The 27,683-nt window shown below is 34.7% G+C and overlaps 1 protein-coding gene across 3 annotated transcripts in view; it reads right to left on the bottom strand.

The window, feature by feature from the left end:
• Positions 1-6,192: 6,192 nt before the first annotated feature.
• LOC136034113 (uncharacterized) overlaps positions 6,193-27,683 on the bottom strand; it is a 32,120-nt gene continuing 10,629 nt past the window's right edge. For all 3 annotated transcript variants that reach the window (XM_065715280.1, XM_065715262.1, XM_065715271.1), the window contains 4 exons: positions 21,220-21,632; positions 15,296-15,488; positions 11,994-12,202; positions 6,193-6,358 (listed from right to left, as the gene is read on the bottom strand). In XM_065715280.1, the coding sequence (XP_065571352.1) occupies positions 6,220-6,358; positions 11,994-12,202; positions 15,296-15,488; positions 21,220-21,632 (954 nt within the window). In that variant the 3' untranslated portion in view covers positions 6,193-6,219. The remainder of the gene's footprint in view (positions 6,359-11,993; positions 12,203-15,295; positions 15,489-21,219; positions 21,633-27,683) is intronic.

Here is a 27,683-nt window from a genome sequence, read left to right as displayed (position 1 = left end):
AACATTCAGTAACATGAATTTATAATATGTTTTTTCAGCCTCACCTACTTGCTACTTCTTATGCTGATGTAATAATTAGTGAGTTTTCTGGATCATTTTCTTGTGGTGGCAATGAGTTTATTCTTACGTAGAGAAAGGCCAAAAATTAAGAGGACAAAGAAAAGGCTACAGAAAAAAAATGTCGATAAATGAAAAAAAAAGAAAAAAAAAGAAAAATATCGATAAATTTAATCATGAGCTGAGTATTCTTTTGGCAAGACGCTTTTGATGAATATGAAAGTCTATCCTCTGCATTTGATAAGTTTACGGGTATTGAATCACTTATATTTGATTCAACATGTCCAATAGGGACTGTCAAGCTGAAGAAATCTACTCCTAAGAAAACTTGGATAACCCAGGAACTTCTTTAACTAATCCAGAAAAGAAATGGTTTGTGCATACTTATTTAAATCCAGAGTTACAGGGTGGGGGGTAAATGACTTAAAAACTTCGTAATGAAACTAACCGACTTCGTAAATCTTGTGTTCAAAAATATTATGGGATGAAATTTGAAAATAACAAAGGGAATACAAAAGTTACGTGGGAAACTATTGATGAATTATTAAATGGTGACAAGAAGAATGAAAATTCAGCTAGCCTAAGAGTTGGCGATAGAATAATTGTTCAGAGGAAGAAAATTTCTAATATTTTGGATGAGTATTTTTCAAAAATAGGTGAATCAGCAAGTTAAATTTCATTTAATGATTGCAGTAAAATTGCTGATCCTTTTAAAGATCAAAAGAGGTTCGGGGGTTAAAATGAACATTACTGATACTAATCTAGAGAATATGAAGCAAAAGATATGATTGATGAAGTCAAATTCGTCTAGGAGTGATGGTCTGAATCTTCAAACATTTAAATTAGTAATGGTATATTTGTTGCCCTGCCTTGTACATTTGATTAAATTAGCTGAAAAAGGGCGAGTTTCCTTCACAATTAAAAGAGGCCACGGCTATCCCTTTGAATAAAGGAAGTCTGATGATAGATCCTTCGAACTGGAGACCGATGTCAAATTTGTCTTTGTTTTCAAAGCTAATGAAAAGGTCATGCATAGAAGATTGTAAAACCATCTGAATCTATATGGATTTTACGCAGAAACACAGTTTGGATTCAGGAAAGGCCATTTTACAATATATGCAGTCCATATATTTATATATATATATATATATATATATATATATATATATATATATATATATATATATATATATATATATATATATATATATATATATATGTCCTTTGTTAGTCCTTTGTATATGTCCTTTGCAGGACATAGGACTTTGCAAAGGACATGTCCTTTGTATATGTCCTTTGTTAACTTCGTGCTTGAATTTTGGGGTGTTAGTTCTTTTATTTTCCACAGACTTTAGCAAAGCTTTTGATACTGTCGTTTTTATTATCTTATCTTTGTTGTTTAGGTGTTCAGGATCGATCTTTAAACTGGTTCTAGTCTTATCTTGGAAGAATAACACTTAGAGTGAATTTTGATGGCTGCAAATCAAGAAGTTATAGACTCCATTGCGGAGTTCCAAGAGGTTCGGGGATTGGGCCCCTACTTTACCTATATTTTGTAGATACCATACGATTTTATATTTCTCGGACATTAATCACGCCCTTTGTTAATGACACTGCGTTTACAGTGACATCATCTCGCGAAAACCTTTCGATTGTAAAGGCTAATAAGGCCCTATATGAGCTGGTAAGTTTTGCGAGATGTAGATGTCCATCATTAAATGTTTTTAAGACAAATTTCATGACTTCTGTAGAATTGGTAGTCCCGTTATTTAAAAAAATAAATATGTCTGAATGGCGTATTCTTAAGACAATCTTTTAGTATAAAATATTGGTTTTTATCTTGATTGAAATTTGAGTTGGAAATTACACTGTGATGCAGTAGCCGAGAAAGTGGTGAGAGGATTGGATCTTATAAGAAGACTAAGTAATGAACACAAATTCTAATGATCCTCTATTATTCTCTTATAAATCCATATCTATCTTAAGGTTGTTTGCTGTGGACTAGTTCTTTTGTGTCAAGTTTTAAAAGAGTTCAAATTTTACAAAATAAAAGTTGTTCGTGTTTTAGGAGATTATGTGAGATTTGAAAATAATACTTTGAATTGCTTCATTAAAATGAAAATTCTAAATGTTTATCTGTTAACAGATTATCAGCTAGCTATTTTTGTTTATAAATGTTTAAATCTTTATTCACCAGAGGGTTTCTGGGAAATTTTTAAGGTTAATTCGTTTTATTATTGTTATTAAATTAGTCATTCTTCAGGGATTATTGTATGTTTGTTTGCTATGATTGTTTATTTAATATCTGTTCGTTTTGGGTTTTATTTATACTTCAATAGTAAAATATTTTGTTCGTTTTAAGCTATACATATTCGAATGAAGCTTTACTCGTTTTAAGATTTATTTATTCATTTATATTAATACCTATTGTATGTTTTTTACTTTGATTGTTTTTTCATTTCTGCTCGTTTTGGGTTTCATTTATTCTTTATTAGTAATTTCTGGTCGTTTTGATTTTGCGTTATTGTAGGTTTCTGTTTCTTATGAACGTAAGCTTAATATGGTCTCTGCTTATTTTTGAAAAACTTCTTTTTCGGAAAGTTTTTCTTTTTCATTAATTTGTTAATAAAGTCAGTATCAGTGGTTTGACTATGGAATTTGATTGAAAAGACAATTATTTCCATTTAACTGTGCCAGCAAGGTTCTTAATCACAGTCAGAAGCACCACAGGAAACTCCCTAGGCTGCCAAATTGCTCAAATTGTTGAAAATGCTCAATCTTTCTTTTTAGCTCGTTTTTAGTTTTTCCTAACGGTTATGGTTTTAGAAGATTCTTAGGGACTGCCCTTTCCTGAATTTTAAAAAGGAAATTCTCCTTCGTTTAATCAAAAAAAAATCAAATTCACATATATTGATTAATATTGGTTCAATTCTAATTAAAATTGAATATGTCTATCTCCAGCTCGAAGCGTGAGAAGTTAAATTTTTTTTAACATTTCTGGGAAAGTTGTTGTCGGCTTTTACTTTTCTGATGTTTATTCAGATCTTTTATCTAGGCTTTACAAACTATGTCAAGACTTCTCTATTAATTCTAAATATTTTGCCACACAAACTAAAAGAGTTTATAATGGACGAGATAGAAATATTCTTTAAGGTATTGATTCCCCTTGAAAAGTTTTTTTTTTGCGATAATTTATTCCCAACTACCCATTATTCCCAACCCAACCAACTCCCAGGTTGCTTGTAGTATGCATCTTATGGCATCTTATGGCAGATCTAGCACGGATCTATGTGTTTTACAAAAAAAAATCTTTTTTGGAAATGTAACAAAATTAGTTTGTATGCATTTTATTACGTTTTCACAACTTGGACTTTTTTTTGGGGGGGGGGATTCAAACATGGTAATCCCTCTGGATACGGCCTTGTATCAGATTTGTCGTGCAGATGGAAAAACAACTGTTGAAAGCTTGGAAATTTTCTCATTTCCAAAAAAGACATTAAATAATAAATCTTACACTTGAAAGTAGAAAATTGTTTGATTTAAGAAATTATTAATGGCATAGATAATCGGTACTGTAGTGTCATAGAACTATGATTTGTCGACAGATGTGAAAATAGTGCGACACGGGAATAAGACTTTTGAACGATTTTCCTCGTTTTTTGCGCCGTACATTGTTATCGCTAGGTTACTAGTTTACAAGACCTGTGTTTACAAGGCTACTGTTTACAGTCCTTTGTAGTGAAAAATGAAGTTTTGATGCCACAAGATATTTTTGAATTTTTCAGTACTCTCGCTAAAGGTTGGGTGAGACCAAATTTTGAAAATAGTCAGCATAAGTCAAGTATCATATATCTTAACCATCAAGAGTGATGTAACAGAGTTGTTTGTTTTCTTTCCATTAACAACATCAAGATTCATGGTTGTGTTTTCTCAAACAATTTGAGTTTCTCTGAATATTTTGAGAAAGTCACAAATTATTCCAAATGCATGTCTGCAGGCTTTAAGCAGAATACAGAACTCCGATATGGAGACAGGAATCATCAGTGACGCATATTAGGCCCATTTTGAAGTACACAAGTTTTGTATTGGTGCTTTCAACCCCCTAAGAATGGAATATCTCAAGCGTGAGCTTGAGTTGCTATGAACCTAATGTTGTCCATTATTTTGGACTTTCGAGAGAGCTTTTTCGAAAAAAAAAGGCTTAATGCCTTTTTCTTTTCTTTTTTTTGACGTCCGTTGTTTTACTCGTCAAAGTGCTAAGATTTTACATTTAAGATGCTTCTTCTTTCTGCTCAGATTATCTTTTTTTCCTTCATCAAAGTCCTCACTGCCAAATAGAACATTAAAGAGAAAATCCGATGAAAAATCTCATCAAAGTCCCTAGACTTCTGATAGAGTAGACTGAAGAAGATGTTTGCAGAAAATGGATGTTTGAAAAGATCAGAGTTTTCATATTTTTGTTAAAGATCTTTTTCTTAAAAAAAAAAGTATGATGTTAACACATGAATTTGCAACAGCTATAAACAAAACAGCTCTATTACATGTACTAGGTTTACAGTGGCGTAATTTTGCCAAGGGGGGGGGAGCAAAGTTGGAGCCAATTTTTCAAAATCAAGTGAAAATGACAGTAAAAACTAAAATGAGCCATGTGGTACAATAAAAGTACTATTCAGTACTCAGTATTATAAAGGTAAATATGTACCCAAAAAATTATATGTTTTTATTGTTGCTGAAATTAAGTAAGTTTATCTTATTTTTGACAAGATTTCTGAAGAAACTAAGTTTCAGCTGGGGGGGGGGGGGCAAACTGAAGTGGGGGGGGGGACCGAGGTCTGGGAGGGACAGTTGCCTCCCCTTCTCAATAGAAAATTAGAAAATTTCTAGGGGACGACAGTGCCCATCCCCTGATGTTTTTCTTGAGCTGTCTAATAAAAGATAAACATTGTGTTTTCACTGCGTTTGATTATTTGTTGCAAAAATTTAGATAAGCTAAGACTCGTCACACTCTATCTGCCTATGTAAATTTTACATGGGGAATGGACATGGAAATATTTGACCAGGGACAATGGCTAAGATTTGATATAAAAAACTTTTATCCCCCCCCCCGAAACAAAACTGTTATATTCTTTTATTTTCATTTTATGGGTTTTCTAGTAAAGGGAAGAGGCCCAAGCCCCTTATCCCTTCCTTTGTCATAACCATTTCTGGTTAATTATGATCATCTTTAGTTTCGCAATCTCTTCCTTATTTCACCCTGTTTTACAAACAATGTAAACAAAGAAAAGCAAAGAAACAAACAAAGAAAAGTTCTTGATAAGATATAGAAAACATGGTAAAAATCTGGATGTTTCAGTGAACAGGAACCTTCTGTACACCTATGATAATTTTTTTTCTTTCGTGCAATTAATGGTCATTCTTAAACTATACCATTACCAGTGACGGTGAAACCAGTTTATTATGTTAAAAATTTATGTAGTTTGAAATTAATACGATCAAACAAGCCTTGGTAAAGGAAACCAAGTTCAGATCAAGCAGAACCTACGTGGCTAGGCAGACGATGAATTTGACTAAACCATCTTTCTTACCGGGTCAATCTTGGAAATTATTGACAGTTCATGATGTTCCAAATCTGCATTATTGAAGTTGTTCAAGTCTCCAGCTAATAATGGGTGTTGTCATTTGATTTGTCACTAAGAATTACCAACGAATTATCAGAATTATCAGCTTTCTTTTGTTAACGAATAACTTTTGTTAACGAATAAAACTTTTTGTTAACGATAAGAATTCGACGCTTTCTTTTGTTAACGCATGGAGGGTCATATATTAAATTAGAATAAATTATTGATTGTAATGTATTATATATCCGATTTTTAACCCCCCGCAATTTTTGTGAGTTCACAACGCAACGCAACTGTGGGCTTCCATCATAAACTTAGCAACGTGTTAGGTAAACAATTGTCTGTTATATATGGTATTTCAGGCTACATCTGATGGTTCGATTGAGAATCAGACTTTAGCTCTTTGAAAGCAAGAGAAACACTACGTTGACCGATTCGTTTCGTTTTTCTGAAAATTTGACATTTTTTTTTTACAAAAATGTAAAAAAAACGACAATCACATTATATTCTCCGATCATTTTCATCCTTAAGGAACAAATTTATTTTACATGATTTCGCTTTCTAATTTGCATGAACTCAAAATATTTTTGCAAAATAAAAAATTGCTCAGACTCCGACTTTTCCTTGCTTCTTTGGCCATAGTCAAAACAGTTTTGTCCTTAAATACTTTCCCGAGGCCTGACCTGAAAAAAAAGATTAAATGTTGACAAGGCGTATGTAGTTCTTTATATAAGTTATAACATATTTTAAAAGAAATAGAACTAAAAGAAATTATAAAATTACTTCAATCAAGACATGATTACCATAATATGGTAATCATGTTATGTGTAACATAATATGATGACATATTATGTTATTATTCACCAGCTGTAATTGTTTACCGGCTAAAATCGCTGGAATGTAAAAGCCTAAACTTATTATTAGGAATTAAAAATAATGGTGTGAGGTACACCATTCTGTTCAAGCCGAATTACATCTCATTTGTATTGCATTTTACTAGGGTGCAACTTCTGTTGCTACAATAATGTCAATGACGTTACAATGACGTTAGCGAAACGCAAGAGTTTTTGGAGGTTTGAGAGTTCCGAGCGCAAAATACGTTTGACGAACAAGATCAAGTCTTTCAAATCTATACATATAAAAATAAGTTGTTTGTTTGTGTGTCTGTCTGTCTTTCCGCATATGACGTCTGAATTATTTCATCATATACCAATTTAAAAACGAATGTATTCGAGCCGAAGTAGCTGAGTTGGTAAAGCGTTATGTTCCAGGTTCTAGGTCCGAGAGGTTCCAGGTTCGAACCTTGGCTTTAGCATTAATACAAAAGAAGAAAAAAACTAAAAAAGGTAAAAACTACAAAAAAACTAAAAAGAAAATACTAAAAAAAAACTAAAAAAGCTAAAAAACTAAAAAAAACTAAAAAAGGTAAAAAACTAAAAACTAAAAAAGAAAAAAAACTAAAAAAATACTAAAAAAAGGTAAAAACTACAAAAAAAACTAAAAAGAAAAAAACTAAAAACTAATAAAAAAACTAAAAAACTAAAAAACTAAAAACTGAAAAAGAAAAAAAACTAAAAAAAGGAAAAAAACTGAAAAATAAAGGAGAAAAAGAAAACTAAAAAATAAAAATAAAAAAACTAAAAAAGGTAAATGTATTCAAGCCGAAGTAGCTGAGTTGGTAAAGCGTTATGTTCCAGGTTCTAGGTCCGAGAGGTTCCAGGTTCGAACCTTGGCTTTAGCATTAATACAAAAGAAGAAAAAAAACTAAAAAAGGTAAGAACTACAAAAAAACTAAAAAAACCTAAAAAACTAAAAACTAAAAAAGAAAAAAATTTATTTCATCATATACCAATTCAAAAACGAATGTATATACAGACCGGGACATCTATCTATATATATAAAAATAAGTTGTTTGTTTGTGTGTCTGTCTGTCTGTCTGCATATGACGTCTGAATTATTTCATCATATACCTTCAAAAACGAATGTATTCAAGCCGAAGTAGCTGAGTTGGTAAAGCGTTATGTTCTAGGTTCTAGGTCCGAGAGGTTCCAGGTTCGAACCTTGGCTTTAACATTAATACAAAAGAAGAAAAAAAACTAAAAAAGGTAAAAACTACAAAAAAAACTAAAAAGAAAATACTAAAAAAACTAAAAAACTAAAAAACTAAAAAAAAGTTAAAAAACTAAAAAAGAAAAAAAGCTAAAAAAAATAAAAAAAAGGTAAAAACTACAAAAAAACTAAAAAGAAAAAAACTAAAAACTAATAAAAAAAACTAAAAAACTAAAAAAACTAAAAACTGAAAAAAAACTAAAAAAAGGAAAAAACTGAAAAATAAATGAGAAAAAGAAAACTAAAAAAAAATAAAAATAAAAAAAAATAAAAAAGGTTTGAACCTTGGCTTTAGCATTAATACAAAAGAAGAGAAAAAACTAAAAAAGGTAAAAACTACAGAAAAAACTAAAAAGAAAATACTAAATAAACTAAAAAAGCTAAAAAACTAAAAAAAAAACTTAAAAAAAGTAAAAAACTAAAAACTAAAAAAAAATTATTTCATCATATACCAGTTCAAAAACGAATGTATATACAGACCGGGACACAGGGAATATAAATGACGACCGGGACACAGGGAATGTTCGAAGAGAAATTACAGACTGGGACACCGGGACACAAATGACGACTGGGACGTGTGTGTCGACTGACGTCATGTTTGTGTGTCAACTGACGTCATGTTTGTCGACTATAAATGACGACTGGGACACAATTACAACGGGGACGCCGGGGGGCACAGGGGGATATATAAATGACGGTGGGGACATAGGGAATGTTCGATTAGTAATCACCATCAACAAAGCTCAAGGGCAATCATTAGAATAATGAGGAATACGGATTGTTTTTCCCATGGACAATTATATGTTGCATGTTCAAGAGTCGATAAACCTGACAATCTATTTATATGTACAGACAATGGGACAGCGAAGAATGTTGTATATTCGCAAGTTTTACGTAGTTAAAAACATATATATATATATATATATATATATATATATATATATATATATATATATATATATATATATATATATATATATATATATATATATATATATATATAAATGTATATCTATCTATATTCACAGGTGGGACACAGGGACACAACTACAATGGCGCGTAACTAATATGGTGCGTAACGACTTACGCGCGCGGGGGGGCTTAGGGGGGCGCGAAGCGCCCCCACCAACTAGGTGTTGGGGCGGCGTGAAGTGCCACCCCAACAGCTAGTTAGGAATATGAAAGGATAAGGAGTTGATATTAGATAACGCCGTATCCGATTTTTTGTTTGGAGGGGGACTTATTTTTTCCGGGGTGGCCAAAAAAACATTAAAAAACATAGAAAATTAGTTTTTATGCATTTTTGTGCGAGTCGCACAGACATTTTTTTCAGGGGGGGGGTGATGCGCCCCAAACTCCATCGCTGAATAGGGCTTGGTCTTGATGTTTGGTTACGTAAAAAATCGACTAAGGTGTTAACTTTACATAATGTCATCAATAGTAGTGAGGATGTTTGATGCTGTGATGTATGAAGAAGAATAGTCAGAACATAGGACTTTTTTTGCCCATGAGAAATGTATGAGAGGATAAGGAGATATGTCAAAAAGCTGAAGTTAGGATACTGGAAGCTCCAAAATGGTAATAATCCATTAAATCATAATGGATTATGGCTCTGAAACTTGGGCACTTCAGAAGGGCGAAGAACTTATTTGAAGAAGAAGAAGAACAACAAAACTTGCTTTTCATTGGAATTGTATAAGGATAGTTCCAGGTACTCGCTCGAATAACCAAACAACAAGATAGACGAAACTTGTAGTTTCTAAGTTTCACTTCAAGGGCTATAATAAAAGAAAGGTTAAAATTATTAGGATGCGTCTACCATATGAGGGAGAAAGGTTACTGAAAGTCATGCTTTTATTCATCCATCGGGGACCAAAGAAAAGCATGACGTCCTCAAATGGGGTAGAAAAAAGTCAGGAGAAAGTTTTTTCTGAAAATTTGAGCTTCATGGAAGAGGTTTAAGAGTTAATTTTTGAGAAAATTGTGGAAAACGTTGGAAGTATGGACCTGAGTGACTTGGGGTGGCAATGAGTTGTTATTACTTCGTTCAGTTGCCTTGCGACACTTAAAATTGAACCTAGCAATCTTCGGTGCAATCCTCTAACAAGGGTCGATACAAATTGTGGTCAGTAGGTTAAGTATAAAACCACACTTGATTTTCTCAGTATCTTATTTGGGTAGAGAGAAAGCTAGAGCAGAAAATGATAGCCACACTAGATTTGATATATTCATGTAACAGATGACTAAATTCCTGATGTATCGTAAATAAAGGTAAAAGAATTGAAAGGTTGTTTTTTTCTGATATGTGAATCTAATTTTCACACCTCCAAAAATTGGTTCATAATTCAGTTACCGAATTGGAAATGTCTTACTGTATTTTATAAGGACAAATTTCGAGTTGCCTCATCTATTTTTGACGTAAAACCTAGGTTTGTCAGTTTTAGTATGCGAGGGTAATTTTTTAAAATAATATTTTATCTTAGCATGCGTCATTAAAGTAAGGGCTAGTGGTGAAAGTCTTCTCCTGATGCTCTTGACAGTAGTAAGACAAATAGAGGGCCTACTAATGCTGATTTCAGTCACCCTCCAGCCACTGGCTATCTGGCCTAGTCTTTAACTCTGAGCAGAGTATTTTGTGGAATTCGTTGCTGAGAAGGGATGGACTGAAGTCAATAGTGGCTGCCAGGAACATGCCTCGGGGGTTTATACCCTTGGACATATAAAAGATCAACTGGTAAAAGAAAAAAAAGGTTTTTTACCAACGGGAAAAATAGATAATAATACCACCACCGAGGAGGAACTAATAAACAAGTGACTATCGGTGTTTGTTTTTTGGGGGGGGGAGACTTTTGTGGCTTGAACCTTGACTTTTTTTATGAAACTAACTATGGCACCTAAACTTGGAATAATAATAGCTATAAAAATAAAAATAATTTTTGCAGTTTAAGATCAAACCACTGCATTTGCAAAAAAAGACAACAAGGAACTCAACATTTTTTTCGCTTTAGAATCTACTACATTAATTTACAAAAAAAAACAATTTACTTCAAGTTAACAGATAGATTTTTGATTTTTTGAAATGTTCAAGTTAATTTACTAAATTTGTGTATGGCACCTTTATTATAAGCAGTTGTTTAGTAGAAGTACCAAATTAGCAATCATTAGTTTCTAAACATCAGTGTTTCCACAATATTCAATAAATTGTGAAAAGCCATATTATTTTCAGAATAAGGATTATAATTTAGTCAAGTAAAACAATTAAGTGATATGGCTACATTGGCGGTTCTGGCCTTCCCTACGCCCGAGACCAAATCCTGATTAGCGCCCTCTCCTTGTCTCCCACAAAATTTTCTGGCCAAATTTAAACAAAATGTTTCATTTATTAACAAAATCGTATTCAATTTATTAATTAATCAATAATCTATTACTAATTTTTTTTTTAATTGTTATTTAGATTATTTAATCATTTGAATATTATCAATTATTTTAATTTCCATTATTTTAATTATTATTACTTAATTATTATTGTTGGATTATTTTTTAGTTTGATTTTTTTTTTTAGTTTATTAATTAGTTAATAATTTACTAATTATTTTCATTTATTAACCAAGCCCTCTGTTTTATTTCAATAGAAATAAAATTAAAGAAGTTACAAAATGATTTGGTTATAACTGCTTGACTATTTATTTGAAATTTTGCGCCCCTAAAATTTCTGCACCCGGGGCAGGTAATCCCTCTACGCAGACCCCACTCCCCCCCAAAAGTAAAAGAACACATCTGCATTGTTAAGCAAACTCTTAACAGCTTTTCAGATTGAAAATCAAAAAGTTCTTAAGTTCTTTCTTCAGAAGACATAGGAAGAAAAGAATAATTTTCTAACCTTTTCTGAAAATTATATTTTTCGGAAAAGAATAAGAGGCTTTACTGCTCCATAGACAGAAAGTATTTTGGTTTTCTAGAAATCCTTACTCGCCAGAAAAAATTCCTTAATAACAGAATGGTAAGTTTCTTCAGGACAGAGCCCTCTCAAGCCTTGCCTGGGAGGAGCCTTGCCCTCCTGCCTAGCCTACTGGTCTACCTTAACAGACTAAGCAGCTGCTTGTAATAACAAATGTTTCTCATGGCTTATTTGTTTGGCTTTATAACTATCATCCTCATTATTTAGACTTAAAGTTGCTTCCATCACGTAATTCAACTTAAAGTACTTACAACACAATATCTAAGGCTAGCTCAGCCATGCTGCCAGTGTTTCTTGTTCCAATCATATCTAAGCCAACCATTAACCGACATGCGAAATTCTTCAGACATTCTGGTTTTTTAAATGACAATTCATAAGCGGCTTTCGCTTCTTCAATAAATATATAAAGATCTTCAAGTCTTGCTGGGTAGCTATGTGGCTCTTTAGGATCTACCTCATACTGAAATATTAAGCCAAATTAAAGAAAATTTGTAATGTAGAACTCATCTAACAAGTTTTCATAACAAGCATCCTATCATCTTGAGCTCAATCTTCAGTGTCATGAACACCACTATTGTAGTCATCCTTATAATTATCGCTGTCAATCTATACCCGAGGATTTGATTTTTGTAATCACCATAATTATCTCAATCATCATCATCAATTTACTTTTATTACCATCTTAAAGCTATCTGTGCGAGGTCGAATTTGAACACTTCCTGACTTACTGATGCCTTCAATTTCAATCATCTAGCTCCCATCATTAGACTCACCACCAACAGCTTCCTATTACACAAATCCCCATCAGTCGAAATTAGAAACTATTTCTAATTTGCAGTGAGTCCACGTTTTTGGTCTTTTCCGTTTATAATCCTGAAATTGCAAAATTGGCGTCCAAAACAAAATAATTAAAATACAGGACTTAGTCTATGATATCTACAAATGGATTTTCCGTTCCCACCAATGTTTGCATTCAGAGAATTTTGAGCTTTAGATGGTTGCCCCCTAAGGAACAACCAATTTTAGCCCTTAATAACCAATCATAGCCCATTAAAAATATATTTAAAGAAAGGTCAGTTGAAAAAATCACCGTTTGAATTGAATTCAGGAATGGTAACTATTTTTTGATTAGTCTTAATAATAAAATTTTGTTGCCAAAACAAATTTATAGGAATTTCGTTAAATGGCCTGAAAAATAAAGAGACACATATTTCTTTCATCCAGGAAGTGCAACGTGCAGACACAAAACAGGGTTGTCACCAATCCGCAAATAAAATCATCAACACGTTGATAAAAAATCTATCATGAAAAAGAATGACGCAACTGATTCTTCTTGAAATTGCCAGCTTTCTTCTTGTAAGCAGTGAAGATGGTGCTTTGCAGAAATTGCAAGATGATTTCTTTCTAAATCAGATAGAATGTTGAATCAAATTCCTTTTGTTGTTGACTTGTATCTTGAAATTGCAAGATGATGTACATAATTAAAAGCTCCTTAACCTTTGTTAAAATTAAGTTGTTTTTTTTTATGGACAGATCAGAGTAAATTCAAATTGATTTGATTTGTAGGCCGAATCAAAACTATTACAATGACTCTTTGGCTAATAAATGTTAATAGATTATAGTTGCCAGATTGTATTACTTTTTTCCAAATGTGTGATTAAAACTCCTGTTTGGCTAACAAATTGAAACAAATCTTCACAGAGCCCACTCCTGGAAAGTCCAACAACAAAGGGTATGCAATCATAAGCAGAGTTAGTGGATAGTTGCCGAATCTTACCCTCCGACTTAACTCAAAATTTTCTTAAATTAGCTCATCAAATGATTACTTTCGACTCCCTCATGATTTCTATCAAACAGTTCGTGGTAACGAACTGTAGTAAGGAGCGACCCGGCTCAATAGTAATCGAAACTCTAAAAAATGAAATTTTGATACCGATAGTTACATCAAAAGAATCGTATTTTAATGCTGATTTTCAATATATAAATTTTATTAAGATTAGTCTTACCCATCAAAAGTTATGAGCCTGAGAAAATTTGCCTCATTTTTGCAAATAGGGGGAAACACCCCCTAAAAGTTATACGATCTTAACGAAAATCACACCATCAGATTCATCGTATCAGAGAACCCTACTGTAGAAGTTTGAAGCCCCTATATACAAAAATGTGTAATTTCGCATTTTTTGCCAGAAGACAAATCACGGATGCGTGTTTGTTTGTTTTTTTGTTGTTTTTTTGTTTTTTTTTTCCAGGGGTGATCGTATCTACTCAGTGGTCCTAGAATGTCGCAAAAGGGCTCATTCTAACGGAAATTAAAATTTCTAGTGCCCTTTTTAAGTGACCAAAAATATTGGAGGGCACCTAGGTACCCTCCCACGCTCATATTTCCCCAAAGTCACCGGATCAAAATTTTGAGATAGCCATTTTATTCACCATAGTTGAAACACCTAATACCTATGTCTTTGGGGATGACTTACTCCCCCGCAGTCCCCGTGGGAGGAGCTGCAAGTTACAAACTTTGACCTGTGTTTATATATAGTAATGGTTACTGGAAAGTGTATAGACGTTTTCAGGGGGATTTTTTTCGTTGGGGGGAAAGTTGAGGGGAGGGGTTACGTGGGAGGATATTTCCTTGGAGGAACTTCTCATGGGGGAAGAGACTTTCAATGGAGGGGGCGCAGGATTTTCTAGCATTATTTAAAAAAAAACAATGAAAAAATAAATATGAAAAAATGTTTCTACTGAAAGTGAGGAGCAGCATTAAAAATGAAAACGAACAGACATTATAACGCACATGAGGGGTTTACCTCCTCCTAATACCTCGCTCTTTACGCTAAAGTATTTTTAATAATTACAACTACTTATTCTACGGCCTTTGTGATTCAGGGGTCATTCTTAAGAATTGGGACAAATTTTAAGCTTTAGTGTAAAGAGCGAGGTATCGACGAGGGGAAAGCCCCCTCATATACGCAATAAAAACATACGAATGCAGAAGTTCGCTACGTAAGTTAATTCGTAAGTTACGTATATTTTTTTACTTATGAAAATGTTCGTAAAAAATTTAAAGTTAATGCCTTTTTAAGTAATAAAAAAATTGGAGGCAACTAGGCCTCCTCCCTCGTTCCTTTTTTCTCTAAATATGAAAAAGCCATTTAGCTAAAAAAAAATATGCAAATTTCCTTTTAATTATTTATGTGCGGAGAGGCAAGATCAAAACATGCATTAATTCAAAAACGTCCAAAAATTAAACAAAAAAACAAGTTTTTTTTAATGAGAGTAAGGAGCGACATTAAAACTTCAAACGAACAGAAACTACTCCTTATATGAAAGGGGCTTTTCCTCATCAACGCCCCGCTCTTTACGCTAAAGTTTTTTACTGTTTTAAAATGTAGAGTTAAGAGAAAGAGTCAAACTTTAGCGTAAAGAGTGGCGCGTTGAGGAAGAAAAGCCCCTTTCATATACGGAGTAATTTCTGTTCGTTTTAAGTTTTAATGTCGCTCCTTACTTTCATTTAAAAAAACTTGTTTTTTTTTGTTTAATATAGACAAGGCCTTACCTTTTCAAAAGCATTACTGAGAAGCTCAGGTACTGAATCAGGGACATCTGACAAATACAATGGTACTGAAAGATCATCTACGTCAACTGACCTTGCACTTGAATTTAATATATTATATATGATGTTGAATAAGAAGGTTCCAAGACCGAGGGCACCGAGCACAACATAAGGATCGATGTAGCCACTACCATACCTAGTTAAAAAATAAAGGCAAAATTAGTATGCTTCTATTAAATGTAGTAATACCGAAAACAGCCAGCCTTATAAGAAACACTAAAAATACAATCGTACTTCAAGGGCCAGTTTTTAGGTAAACTGAAGATCAGACACTTACACGAAGTAGCTTTAGGCACCTTGTCCCCATATCAACAAGTCTTTGGATGTGGTTTGCCTGTAATAACTTGTATTTCCCACACATTAGCCTCATTTTATAAATTTTTTTTTACTCATTTACCCCCTCTGTAAACACAAAATCACCAAACCTAAGTTTCAGAGTAGGTTCTTGTAGAGAACATACTAAATATTTATATTGAGTAATATATATTCCTCATGTTTACCATCAGAAACTGACTTAGATGGCTTGGAAATCGTCCCAAACATGTACTTGGGGCATTTTTTGGAATAGTCGGACATGGGTTAAAGAGTTTAATTGATTGTGACTAAATTGGCTAGGTTTGAGTTGACTGGTTCTATTTTTGATGATAATAGGTTAGATGAAGGTTTCCTAACTAGTGGATTTATAGTAGCACCAAGTTCCTTGAGCAATTTATAAAATAGCTAAAAGCAAACAAAAGGAAATAGATATGATTCAAAGATAGAATTTGATTACAGAAAAGAAAATAGGGTCCTTAGAATTTTGTTGGGAGGTGAAAACTTGATGTTGGCCGAAAGCCAGGCGGTGACACCCCCCTCCCAATGATATCTTTTACTTTATTAGTTTAGGCAAAAAACACGCTAATACTATTAACCAACAAAAATTCTTGGAATGTTGCAAATTCAAAAATCTTATTCCCAAATCTTTAAGACTAAGATTACACTTAAGATTAACAATCATATTTGCTTAAATAGAGACTTGGGATAATATTCAGTAAATGCTCTATACACAAATTTAATTAAAAATGACCTTACGAAATATTATAAAAAAAGTCAATTGATATTCATACAGAACCTGTCCCAATCAAATATTATAAAAAAAGTCAATTGATATTCATACAGAACCTGTCCCAATCAGACCTATGAGATCAGCAGCCAAAAAAGTAGATTGGCAATAAAACGTGTTTTAAATAATTCCCTTTCATTTCAATGAATTGCCTCGTTTCATCACAATTTGTTTATCAGTCCTGGTTGAACTTCGCTGATTTAAAGGTGCTGGGACTGTTTTGAAAAATTGTTCATTTTAGTTTTATTGATTGTATCTTGTTGTAAGTTTTTTCTTCTGATATATTTTTGTATTGCCTTGGACATAGCGCCGAAATAATATTTCTAATTTGTTTCCCACCGTCTTTAGTAATTTCCCTATTGTTCTTCTTATTTTTGTGTTTGAGGTCGCTATCCAATGTCCATAGTCCTAGATTAAAAGACTGGACTTTGTTCAAAGATCTGATGTACAAAAGTAACGAAAGAGATGGAACAAAAGGAAATTTGGCCTGTAAAAGAGAAAGTTTTGCAAAAAAGTAGCATTTTATGCAGGTTTGTAATTTGAAGCCAATTTTTAAGACTTACCTACAGTCAGGTTTGAAGGACTGCCAGCTCTTATTACACTTAGGGTTAACCTGACTACTTTATTAAAAACAAATAGAAATCAAATTAAAAAATTTATATTTACAAACGGCTGCTTTACTGCAACTACATTTTTAATGAAATAAATGTGTTTTTTTTTTCTTTTTAAAAACCTGAAAAATGGAATAGCTTGCTGACGTGCATTTGTTTTAAACAGTACACTTTTCAGTTCAAATGTTTAAAAAAGTAGTCAGTTACACATTTTTGTTGCGCTGATAAATGCTTAAGACTATAAAACACACAGTATTACACAATAAAACCTAAGGTAAAGAGCGTACCGTCAAGAACAGAAAAGCTACCCTCATACACGGAAAATTTTCTCTCCGGTTCAAGAATCAATAATAATAATAACAAAAATCGTAAAAATTCTGAAAAGAGGAGTAAATGTGAGAAAGGGGGGAAAAAGGAAAAAAGACACACAAAACAACAGACTGGAATCTACAAAACTAGAAAAATACGAGAAATGAACTAAGGAAAATTAGAACAAACATAATCAAAAAAAGAGGAAGAAATACAAACAATTCAACGCACTATAAAAGTTTTTTCTTTAGCAGGACGTGACAAGTGATGAACCTAGCTAGTTAATAATATCATTGAAAAGTTAGGAATTATACTATCCCTACGAAGGAAACGGTTATGAACATATTCCATTTTACAAAATATATTAAATATACTAATAATGATGACATTCTGCTATTCCTGTACCACGGAGGTCATCGTAAAAAAAAACTTTGCAAATTTAAAATATGCTAGACTCATGGATCTTTTTTCTCGACTGAAGAAAAAAGACCACACAGGGGCCATAAAGAAAATATTTGGGTAAAAGAAAGCGTTCTAAAAGTGACTTAGTGTATGTCGGCTGAACTGATCTCTGACTCGGGCAAGTGCTCCATATTTATTTCTAATTTTTCTTTGAGACTATGGATTATGAGGTGTTGTGTATCATGAAAAGTTTCGCCATAAGGAAGGCCAAGATATACCAAAGAATTTTCTTCTGGAACTACAGTTCCATCTATATTGATAGTGAGAGAAGCTCTAGTCTGTCGATTAATACCAAAAATTAAAAACTTAGTTTTTGACGGTGCAATAGTTAACTCTATAGAATTTAATGTCCTAGAAATTGAGGTCCACAACTTCCTGCAACTCAGATAGATTATTACCTAATAATAGAAGGTTATCAGCGTATAAATATGACTGATATCAAGACGATCTAGGGCCTACATTGAAAATTAAAGAACTAATCACTGACCCCTGTCTAACCCTTCTCCTAATGGGTATCTTCCTCGGAATTGAACGACCAACTCTGATTCGAGTGGTAGAATTTTGGTACCAGGACCAAAGAGACTTGCAAATAAACAAATTCACCCCAGATTTCAAGAGATACAAAATGGATTGGGAGTGCAATTTCTACTCAAACTCTCCAGATATATCGAGTGTACAAGCGAATAATTTTTTCTTTGAGTGCTCCTACTGATGAAGAATTGAAAGAAGCATTCGTGAGTATTCTGAATACCAGAACCTCTGCAGAACCCGAACTAATTGTCTTCCATATTTGCTTTATAATAAACCTGGTCAAAAATATTTTTTTTTAAAAGCTTCCCAAGAACCGAACAAAATGTAATAGGCCTGTAGGAAGAGCAAACAGAAGGATCTTTACCTCGTTTTGGATTACAAAATATAGGTCCTCACAAAATGATTTTGGTACATAATTGTGAGACAAGGTAGCTAGAAATAATAAACAAAGATCTAAGAAAAGCTTGGTGGAGCCGTGCTTCAAATGTTGGGACATGATCCCCTCAAGACCCAGAGAATTATTAGGTTTGAGAAGGTAACAAACACTAATAATAACAAACTTCTCCAAATCAACAGCCAGAAAAAATTCCGAAAGTTCAAGTAAAGTAATCCGAAACCTATTATATAACTATAACTCCGATCAAGAGACCGCCAGACGGGCGACCCCTAGTACTCTTCGCAGGCTGTATGTAATAACTAAAAGCACAAACATCTTTAAGGCCTGGCAAGTAGCTGCTAGTAATAGATGTTCAGAAATACAAACAATATCAAATTCACTAAGTGTTACGCCTATTAGGTCCAACTTCTCCTTAGCACCGCACAAATTCTGGAAAAACATGAGTAGTTAGAGTCATAGAGAGAAAAGAGAAACGATAACGAAACAACTATGTACTTTTGCTAGCTGCTTTCTTTAGTACGGTAGAACGACAACTGGAATTAGTGTGATTTCCACCACAATTTATGCACTTCATCTGAACGCTATGGCAGGGCTCTTTTTTGAAGAGCAATGGTCTCCCTCAAATTTTGAGCATTTAGCTGTTTTAATACACTTAGGCTCTGTGACCAAACGATTGACAGTTATAAGACTGAACAGATCTCTCTATCGGCTTATATACTTTGAAGTGTGTATAGTCGATTTTAATCCCAAATTTCACTGCACAATCTAGGTCCTCACCACGTCAAAAGGCTATAGAGCAATTTTAAATATACTGAAACGCTTTGCACTCATGATATCACTACATATGTCTGGAATAATTCCCACATCAAAATCATTATCAATATAAACAATCCCTAAAAAAACTCTTTTTTGCAAGAAACTGCCGCCACTGAGCACTCATCCTTCAAGTGGCACTCATCCCCAGCCTAGTGGACTAAGCTGAACAATTTAAGTCCATATTTTACACTCCAACCCCATATAATATTGAATAATAAACGTAATGGGTAATGCCATCCGAGTCAAAACTCCCGCAAACCGAAGTCACTGGCAAATGGTTTTGTAATTTATCCAAGAATTTCACTTCAGATGTTGTTTATTTGAATGAAATGAGATACAATTCGATTAGTTAGATATTGACACCTTGAAAACTAGTTCAGTACTCACACTAGTTCAGAACTCAGTTCAAGTTAATGTCCCTTGTTACTTTTAATTCAGAAAACTTTTTTTTCTAATTTGGTAATTATTAAACAGCATACAATTACTACTTCTTTGGATAAATCAAGCTTATGAGGGTGGTACTTGAAAAAAAGGCCCGGTCTAAAAATTTCGAGCGCGATTTAATTAATTCTTTCTCTTAAGTAAGATTTGATATCTGAAAAGAAATCTTTTTGGTATGCATAAATTTTTCTTAAAGTTTGAACGTTTTTGATGACCTAATAAAATGTGTTTCAATGACATTTTTTGTTGTACGCAAAGGATAAAAAAACTATTTTCCACCTTTTCTTAAAGCTTACTATTAAGGCATCATTCTGTTGAAAATATCTCGTCTTATGTTCGATTCCTAAACTCAACAGAAATCTTTTTGGTCATAGATTGTAAAAGTTCCCTGGAGCAAAACACGTCTTGTGGAAGCCCTATTATAACAAATTTCGAAGAGAAACGCCTTGAAGAAAAAAATCTTGAAAAAAAAGAAATCTCAAAGAAAAAGAAATCTCAAAGAAAAAACCTCGTTAAAGAATACCTTCTAAAGTACTACGTAACACCCATGTGTGTACAATACGTCATCCTCAGTTACAACCGAGGGTTCTCAACTTGAATGGCATCCGAACAAACAAGTCTTGAAGAAACCTTGAAGAAAAACGTCTTAAAAACGTCTTGAAATGTCTTAAATGTCTTGAAATAATCGTGAAGAATGTCTCGAAGAAAAATGTCTTAAAAAGCATTTAAATGTCTTTAAACGTTGGAAAAATGTATTGAAGAATGTCTTGATAAAATCATTTGCATAAGTAATTCTATTAAGTAACAATTTTGAAAAATATCTCGAAGAAAATACACCCAGTATTACGCAACAGATGCTTGTATCTTTAAGAATCTCTGCCAAATATTCACTTGCTTAATAAATGCTCACACCGGGATTTGAAGGGATAGGGCTTTCCTTAAATAGATTGGTCATACGATTGGTACATCTACTACTATTAACAACTCACCGCAACACCAAGCCGCCATCTCTATTGATTCAAGGCCCATCTCTTTACACTCTTCTAAGAAGCTTCAGTTTCTCTTAAATCCTTTCTTAGGGCTTCCTCCCATCCCACTCAGGGAGGACCTGCTTTTTATTTGACCCTAGAAGGTTGGACGAAAAGGAAAATCTTTTGGCAATACGATAAGTATTATGAATAATTAATATAAGACTTACCCACCTCCTCCGCCGTAGCCTCCTCCACTTCGACTCATTTTATTTGATTCTAGTCTTGCATTTATTCGAGTGAAGCTGAGAAAACCATCAGTAACATCACTAATTAGGCTTCTTCCACTTCTGTCAAAGTCAGCATTATTTATTGCTCCTATTTGGTCCAGAATGAAGCTAAAAGCATCGTTCACATCAAACCTTGTTCTATTCCCAATAAATGTCTCTAAGTTTTGACTTAAACGGGAAGCAGTGTAAGCAGAGCTCAATGCTCTCTCGCTGAAACTTTCTTCGAGGTAGAGATCTACTTTTGACAAAACTTCCGCAAAATATGCATCTAGATCTTGAGAATCATTTGTGGAAAGTACCTTTGAAGAAGCCAAAGACGATAGAAGAAGTAATTCAATCCAAGTGTTTGATGTCTAAAAAATGAAATCTTATGAAGCCCAGCCTTGAGTTGTAAATTAGAGACAAAGATAGAAAAAGGAGCAGATAGAAAAAATCCTGATTATCAACTTTTGTTTGCTATTAGCAACTTTCAATGTGTTCTTTTGTTTTGTTGTTAAACAGATTTGAAAGGGGCTGAAGCTCGACAGCCTTGAATTGAACTAAACAGAATATTTCGGACTATTTTGCAAAAATTGTAAAATTTAGCCGATGTATCATTTCTTGGTTTCAAAGCTACATTGTATAGGTAAAAGCCTTTTGCTGAAAGTCCGTATCCTTGCACAAATAATGAAAATAAAAGTGAAGAAGTTGATTATTTTCAGAGATTGCATCGTGCATTTTTATTCTGCACAATGGATTTAACTAAGGATCAAACTTTAGTCAATATTACATAACATACCCAGGGGCAGACCCAATATTAAGGTTTTGGGGGAAGAGAGACTTGTGATCAATCATATTGTATTTTTGTCCCTTAACCCCAGTAATTAGAATATATTATAACATTTTATAGGACATTATATTCCCCTAATTCCATCCCCAGTATCCATCCCTGTCATACCTCTCAATTTTTGGTAAGGGGACGGACAGAAGAACTTTCCATAATATACGATATAATTATTAAGTTACTCCTTACAAACTTTAGCTGTATTTAGCCTAAGGCCCATCCAGTTAAAAATGAACAATATACTTTTGGACTGGTTGATTTTATTTGAAAAATAATATACTTAAAATAGTTAATAACTGCTGTGAACATCATCGTTCGTAATGTAACAATAATTAGATCAATGCTAAAACTACAACCGACATATTTAATTAATTGATATGCATTACACTAAAGTATACACCTACACCATAATTACGGTTTATGTTTATACTTTACAGAATAGCTATTTTTAGAGTGCTTATTTAGCCACTGAAATATAAAACGAAGCATAAGATGAAGAAGATGTTTGACTTATTAAATAACGATGTGCCATACAATCATATAAATCATACAAACTTCAAAAAGGGCTCATTCGGTCGGAAATCAGATGAAAATTTTGAGGTAACAGCTTCACTCAGAATAATGGATGGATATTAAATATTACTACAAGGGGACATAGTACATAAGCCCCCAAGGAAAAGGGACTAAATTTTACAATTTAAACCCAAACTTCACATGTATATTTAAGTAGAAAAACGGGAATTTCTTGCATAAGATTTAAATATACATGATTGAAGACAATAAGATGTACCTGATCAAAATTTAGGCACTGACAGGCCTAGACTTAACTTTTGATGCTTCTAAGCCTAAGTGTTTTTGCCACTCCTTACTTCAAGGTTCTAGGGGAAATCCCAGAAAATGTGGGGATACTGGGACCACTGAACAGAACGTAAATGATGTGTCAAAAGTAATGAAATCGAGAGATGATACCGACCTCTGCTGCCACTCTTGGGAGATATCTGACACTCTAGAAGTGGCCAAAGAATTCCTGTGTTGTTTTAAAATCACTTTTCTGTGATTAGGCTAGCGTGGCAGCGGAGTGCATCTTCGACGATAAATCACAGCAGTCAAGTTTTTGTTAAGAAAAAAAAATTACTCAGTGTTAATTTAGTAGTGATGGGTCTCTACGGGTGGAGGGAACAGAACCTCAGGCCATTTGAACCTCATTGCAGATACCCTAAACCTCATTGCATACTTACATAAGCACACATTCTGCTCGTTCTACTTAAGAAAACCACCCCAAAGATAGTTAAAATGAATATTTAATCAACACGATTTTTCGCATAAAAGCTTATTCAGAATGGGACATTACTAACAGTGCTGAATCAGTGTTTCAATAATGAGTAATGTTTACATGTGAGTGATTTTTAGTTCATGTTTACTGGATTTCACAATAGAATAATTTACGTGATTGCTCTCACACTAGACACTCATTCTTTACTTCAGCCTACTGAAAGCCTCACTACTGGGTAGTAACTGTAGATATGGGTTTTACCTCTAGGATACTGTTTGAGTCATGACGGTACATTTTTCTGAAAAACTGATACCTAAGCTTCTTAAAACGTGCCAATGAAATTCATAAAGTAGAACAGATTTCAAATGATGTTAAGTCAGTAAAATGAAGGAAAATGAGGCATGCCCAAACGTTGTTAACTTTTCCTAGTTACTTAAGATATATTTTTAACTATAGAACACCGTTTGAAGCATGAATGTACATATTTTGTGTTATAATGGAATTAACAAAGTAATATACATTTTTAAGCTAAAATACGACAGTCATATGAGAGAAGTGGTACAACTTCAAAATGATATTAACTAGATTACTTTGAATTGTGAAGTAACCAGTGTCTCATTCAGCTTGCTTGAGATTAACTATGATACACTGTTTGAGACATGAAGCTAAGTATTTTTGTCAAAACTGAAACCTAAGCACTCTATGACTATTTTTAATTGTTTTAACTTAATTTGGATGCCTTCAATCTAGGAGACCTCGAGCACAGAAACATCAACACCATCTTTAGCTAATAGACATAGAACATGTGGTGGTGTACTTACTTACTTACTTGTACTTGGGTCACGTTTGAGCCTTGTCCAGGCCCATCGTGGCATCCAGAATTTGTCGACATGCGTCTCTCCACTGCTCTCTTTCAAGTGCGACTGGCTCGATCAACTGGATCCATTCTATTCCATCTGTGCCCGTGCTTCTTGAAACCTCCCATTGGCTCTAGGTCGGCTCTAACTGTTGATAACCATGTCTTTTTTGTCCTCCAGGCTTCTTCTTCCAGTGCGCAAGGGGTTGGCATTTCAAGCACTGTTTGCTGAACGAGTCATCCGGTCGGCGCAGTCTATGCCCGAACCATCGTAGACGTCTCGCTTTGACAACATCAGAGACAAGTAGTATATCACCTCATCTTCTTCTGATGACATCGTTAGAGACGCGGTCAGAGAGACGCAGGCCAAGAATACAGCGAAGACACTTGTGGTGGAAGACATTCAGGTCATTAGCTTCCCCAGCTCTGAGGGGCCACGTTTCGCAACCATAAAGAAGCACAGAGAGGACCAAAGTGTTATATATCCGGAGCTTCGTTCGAAGGGAGATTTCATTTCGTAACCAGAGGCACTTCCGAAGCTGGATGAATGCTACCGAGGCTGCGGAGATGCGGCTTTGTATTTCGCTTAGAGCTTCGCCCTTGGGATTTATTAGGGAGCCTAGATATTTGAAATTCTGGACGTCCTCGATTGGGATGCCATTCAATGTGACAGGAGTTTTATCTAGCCCAAAGGTGCGCATCGATTTTGTTTTCGATTGGCTGATCTTTAGTCCAGTAGCAAGGGATCTAGCAGCAATGTCGTCTATCATGAGCTGTGCTTCTATTATCGACTCAGCCAAGATATCCACATCATCGGCGTAATCAAGGTCTGTTATTGATAGTGCTGGACTGATTGTCACACCTTTATATGTGTCAAGAGTCTTCATGATCTGGTCAATGACAAAGTTAAATAAAATAGGCGATAAGGCACAACCCTGTCGCACTCCTTCGTCAATTGATATTTCTTTTGAGATTTCTCCGTCAGCTCTTATAAATGCCCTCGTTCCCACGTAATAAGCCTTAATTAAACGGACTATCTTTTCGGGCACTCCATCATCCCTCATTGCATCCCAGATGGCAATTCTCTTCACCGAGTCAAAAGCCGTTACAAAGTCTATAAAGACTTGTATTGTTTCCTGTTGGTGTATAAGGTGGTTTTCCAGGATCTGTCTCAGGCTAAAAATATGATTGCAGCATCCCATACCAGGTCTGAATCCTGCTTGATTTGGCCTCGTCCGAGGCCAAATTTCTAATATTTCCGAACCTATTTAATACAATTATTGTGAAAACTTTTGCATAAATGGGTATCAGGGAAATTCCTCCATAATTTTTACAATCGGCTCGATCACCTTTCTTAAATACAGGAATTACTATAGAGGTCCTCCACTCTTCAAGAATGTATTCATTGACCCAGACATCCGTGAGTAAGTTGTGGAGCTCGTCGATAGCCGCTTCTGGAAGGGCCTTGAGAAGTTCAGCTGGTAATTCGTCAATGCTAGGGCTTTTATTATTTTTTAATAGTCTTATGGCATGAATAATTTCTTCTCTACTTGGAGGGGCGATATTGCAATCCTCATACCCAGATGGTGACTCAGAACTGCTGTGGGATGGAATGGGTTGGCTGTGGTCATTTTCTGGTGGGTGAAGAAGCTCCTGGAAGTGAGCGCGCCATCGTTCGATGCGATTTTCTTTGCTCGTGAGAAGCTTGTTGTCCTTACTAAGTAGCGTGGGGGTCGATCTTTGTTTCTTTTTCCCGGTTGATTCTCCTAGGAGCTGGTAGAGTTTCCGTGAATCGTTGCGTGCAGCAGCTTTTTCCATTTCACAGGCTACATTAGACCAATATGCTTGTTTGTCAGCCTTAGCAGATTTGTGACATTCTTTGCGGAGTGCTTTAAAAGAAGCAGAGTGTTTATCAGTCATTTGTTTCTTCCTTAAAAAGAGTTCTATTGTCTTCTGAGAAATCCATCTTTTGGGTTTTTTGTCCCTAACTCCGAGAATTTCTGTAGCTGCCTCTTTCACTTGGTTTCGGAACTTGATCCAGCGCTTTTCTATATTTAGCGATGGGTTAAAATTTTCTTGCTCGGTCATGGCACTTGTCTCGGTCTCAGAAATTGCTTGATTTGTTTTAAATTCTCGGTCATTATCTTGCAACGCCGTAAAACGGTTTGTAAGTTCGACCATAAAGGTCTCTTTGATTTCAGGGAGTTTGAGTTTCGCTGTGTCTAGGATGCATGTAGGTGCAGATACTTTTTTGGAGCTGAGTCTGAATCTAACAATTTGATTTTAGTAATAAATGGTCGGATCCACTTTTTGATCCAGTGTCCGCCCCTCTGTATACTCTCGAGTCTTCGATCACTGACTTCCAGCGACGAGAAAAGAGTAAATAGTCAATTTGGACGTGGGTTCGATCATCTCGGGATCTCCAAGTGTAAGTGTGGCAAGGTTTGTGTTTAAACCATGAATTAGCCACACTGAGATTATTCAGCATAGTAAACATGAGAAGTCTAACTCCGTTAATGCACCGGTCGCCCAAACCGTGGTTGCCAATGGCCCATTCAGAATCGTTTAGTCTCGTGCCAATCTTGGCATTGAAGTCACCACCGATCAAGAGGATGTCCTTACGAGGAATTTTATTCAGAGTCAGTTGGAGGTCGGCATAGAATTTGTCTTTCAAGTGGTCAGGGGCGTCACGAATAGGGGCATATACAGATAGTATTGTCAGGTTATTACCCTGACCTTTTAAACGGGCCATCACAGTTCTGTCGGACACTGCTTCATAGTCAAGGAGTCCCGATGCGATCTTGGTTGGCAAGATTATTCCCACTCCTGCGAGGCCGGATCCATCCATTGGGCCAGAATTGAATACTATGGCCTTTTTACCCGAAGGGGCTATTAGGTCAAGTGTCGTTTGTCCATTTAATCTTGTCTCTGAAACACATAGTATGTCCAGGTTATATAAATAAAATTCTTCAGCTACGAAGGCTTGCGTTAGTGAACATTTGATGGAATAGAGGTTCCAGCAGCCGATATTCAGGCCTTGTCTCCTTGATAGTTTGGTAGCTAGCTCACTTTTCGACGAGGTCGCCAGACTCGACGCATCCCTTAATGCCGAGAATGCCGTAGCCAAATTCGCTGTCATATTAGACATATTCAACATAATTATGGATGTTTCTTGGGTATGATTAACCGCAGGGGCCCCAGTCCTACGGGTCACCCGGTGCACGTTGGCCGTCACTTAGCTTGGCGTGAAGCTAGGTGACGTTTACACCCTCTCACCACTATGAAGTGTGCTGGCGGGTTTGCTCTACTGCCTAGGTACGGAAGGGGGAGCATCCTTGCTTGCAATGCCACCACCGCCGTGGCAATTTGCAAGCTCAGAAACCATCTCCTATGGTTTCCAATTCTTCATATTCATCAAAATTCAGCTCTTCTTTATTTAATAAATTAATACT

This window comes from Artemia franciscana, chromosome 2 (genome assembly GCF_032884065.1).
Source record: "Artemia franciscana chromosome 2, ASM3288406v1, whole genome shotgun sequence".
NCBI lineage: Eukaryota > Metazoa > Arthropoda > Branchiopoda > Anostraca > Artemiidae > Artemia > Artemia franciscana.
This window is presented reverse-complemented; position numbering and strand designations above follow the sequence as displayed.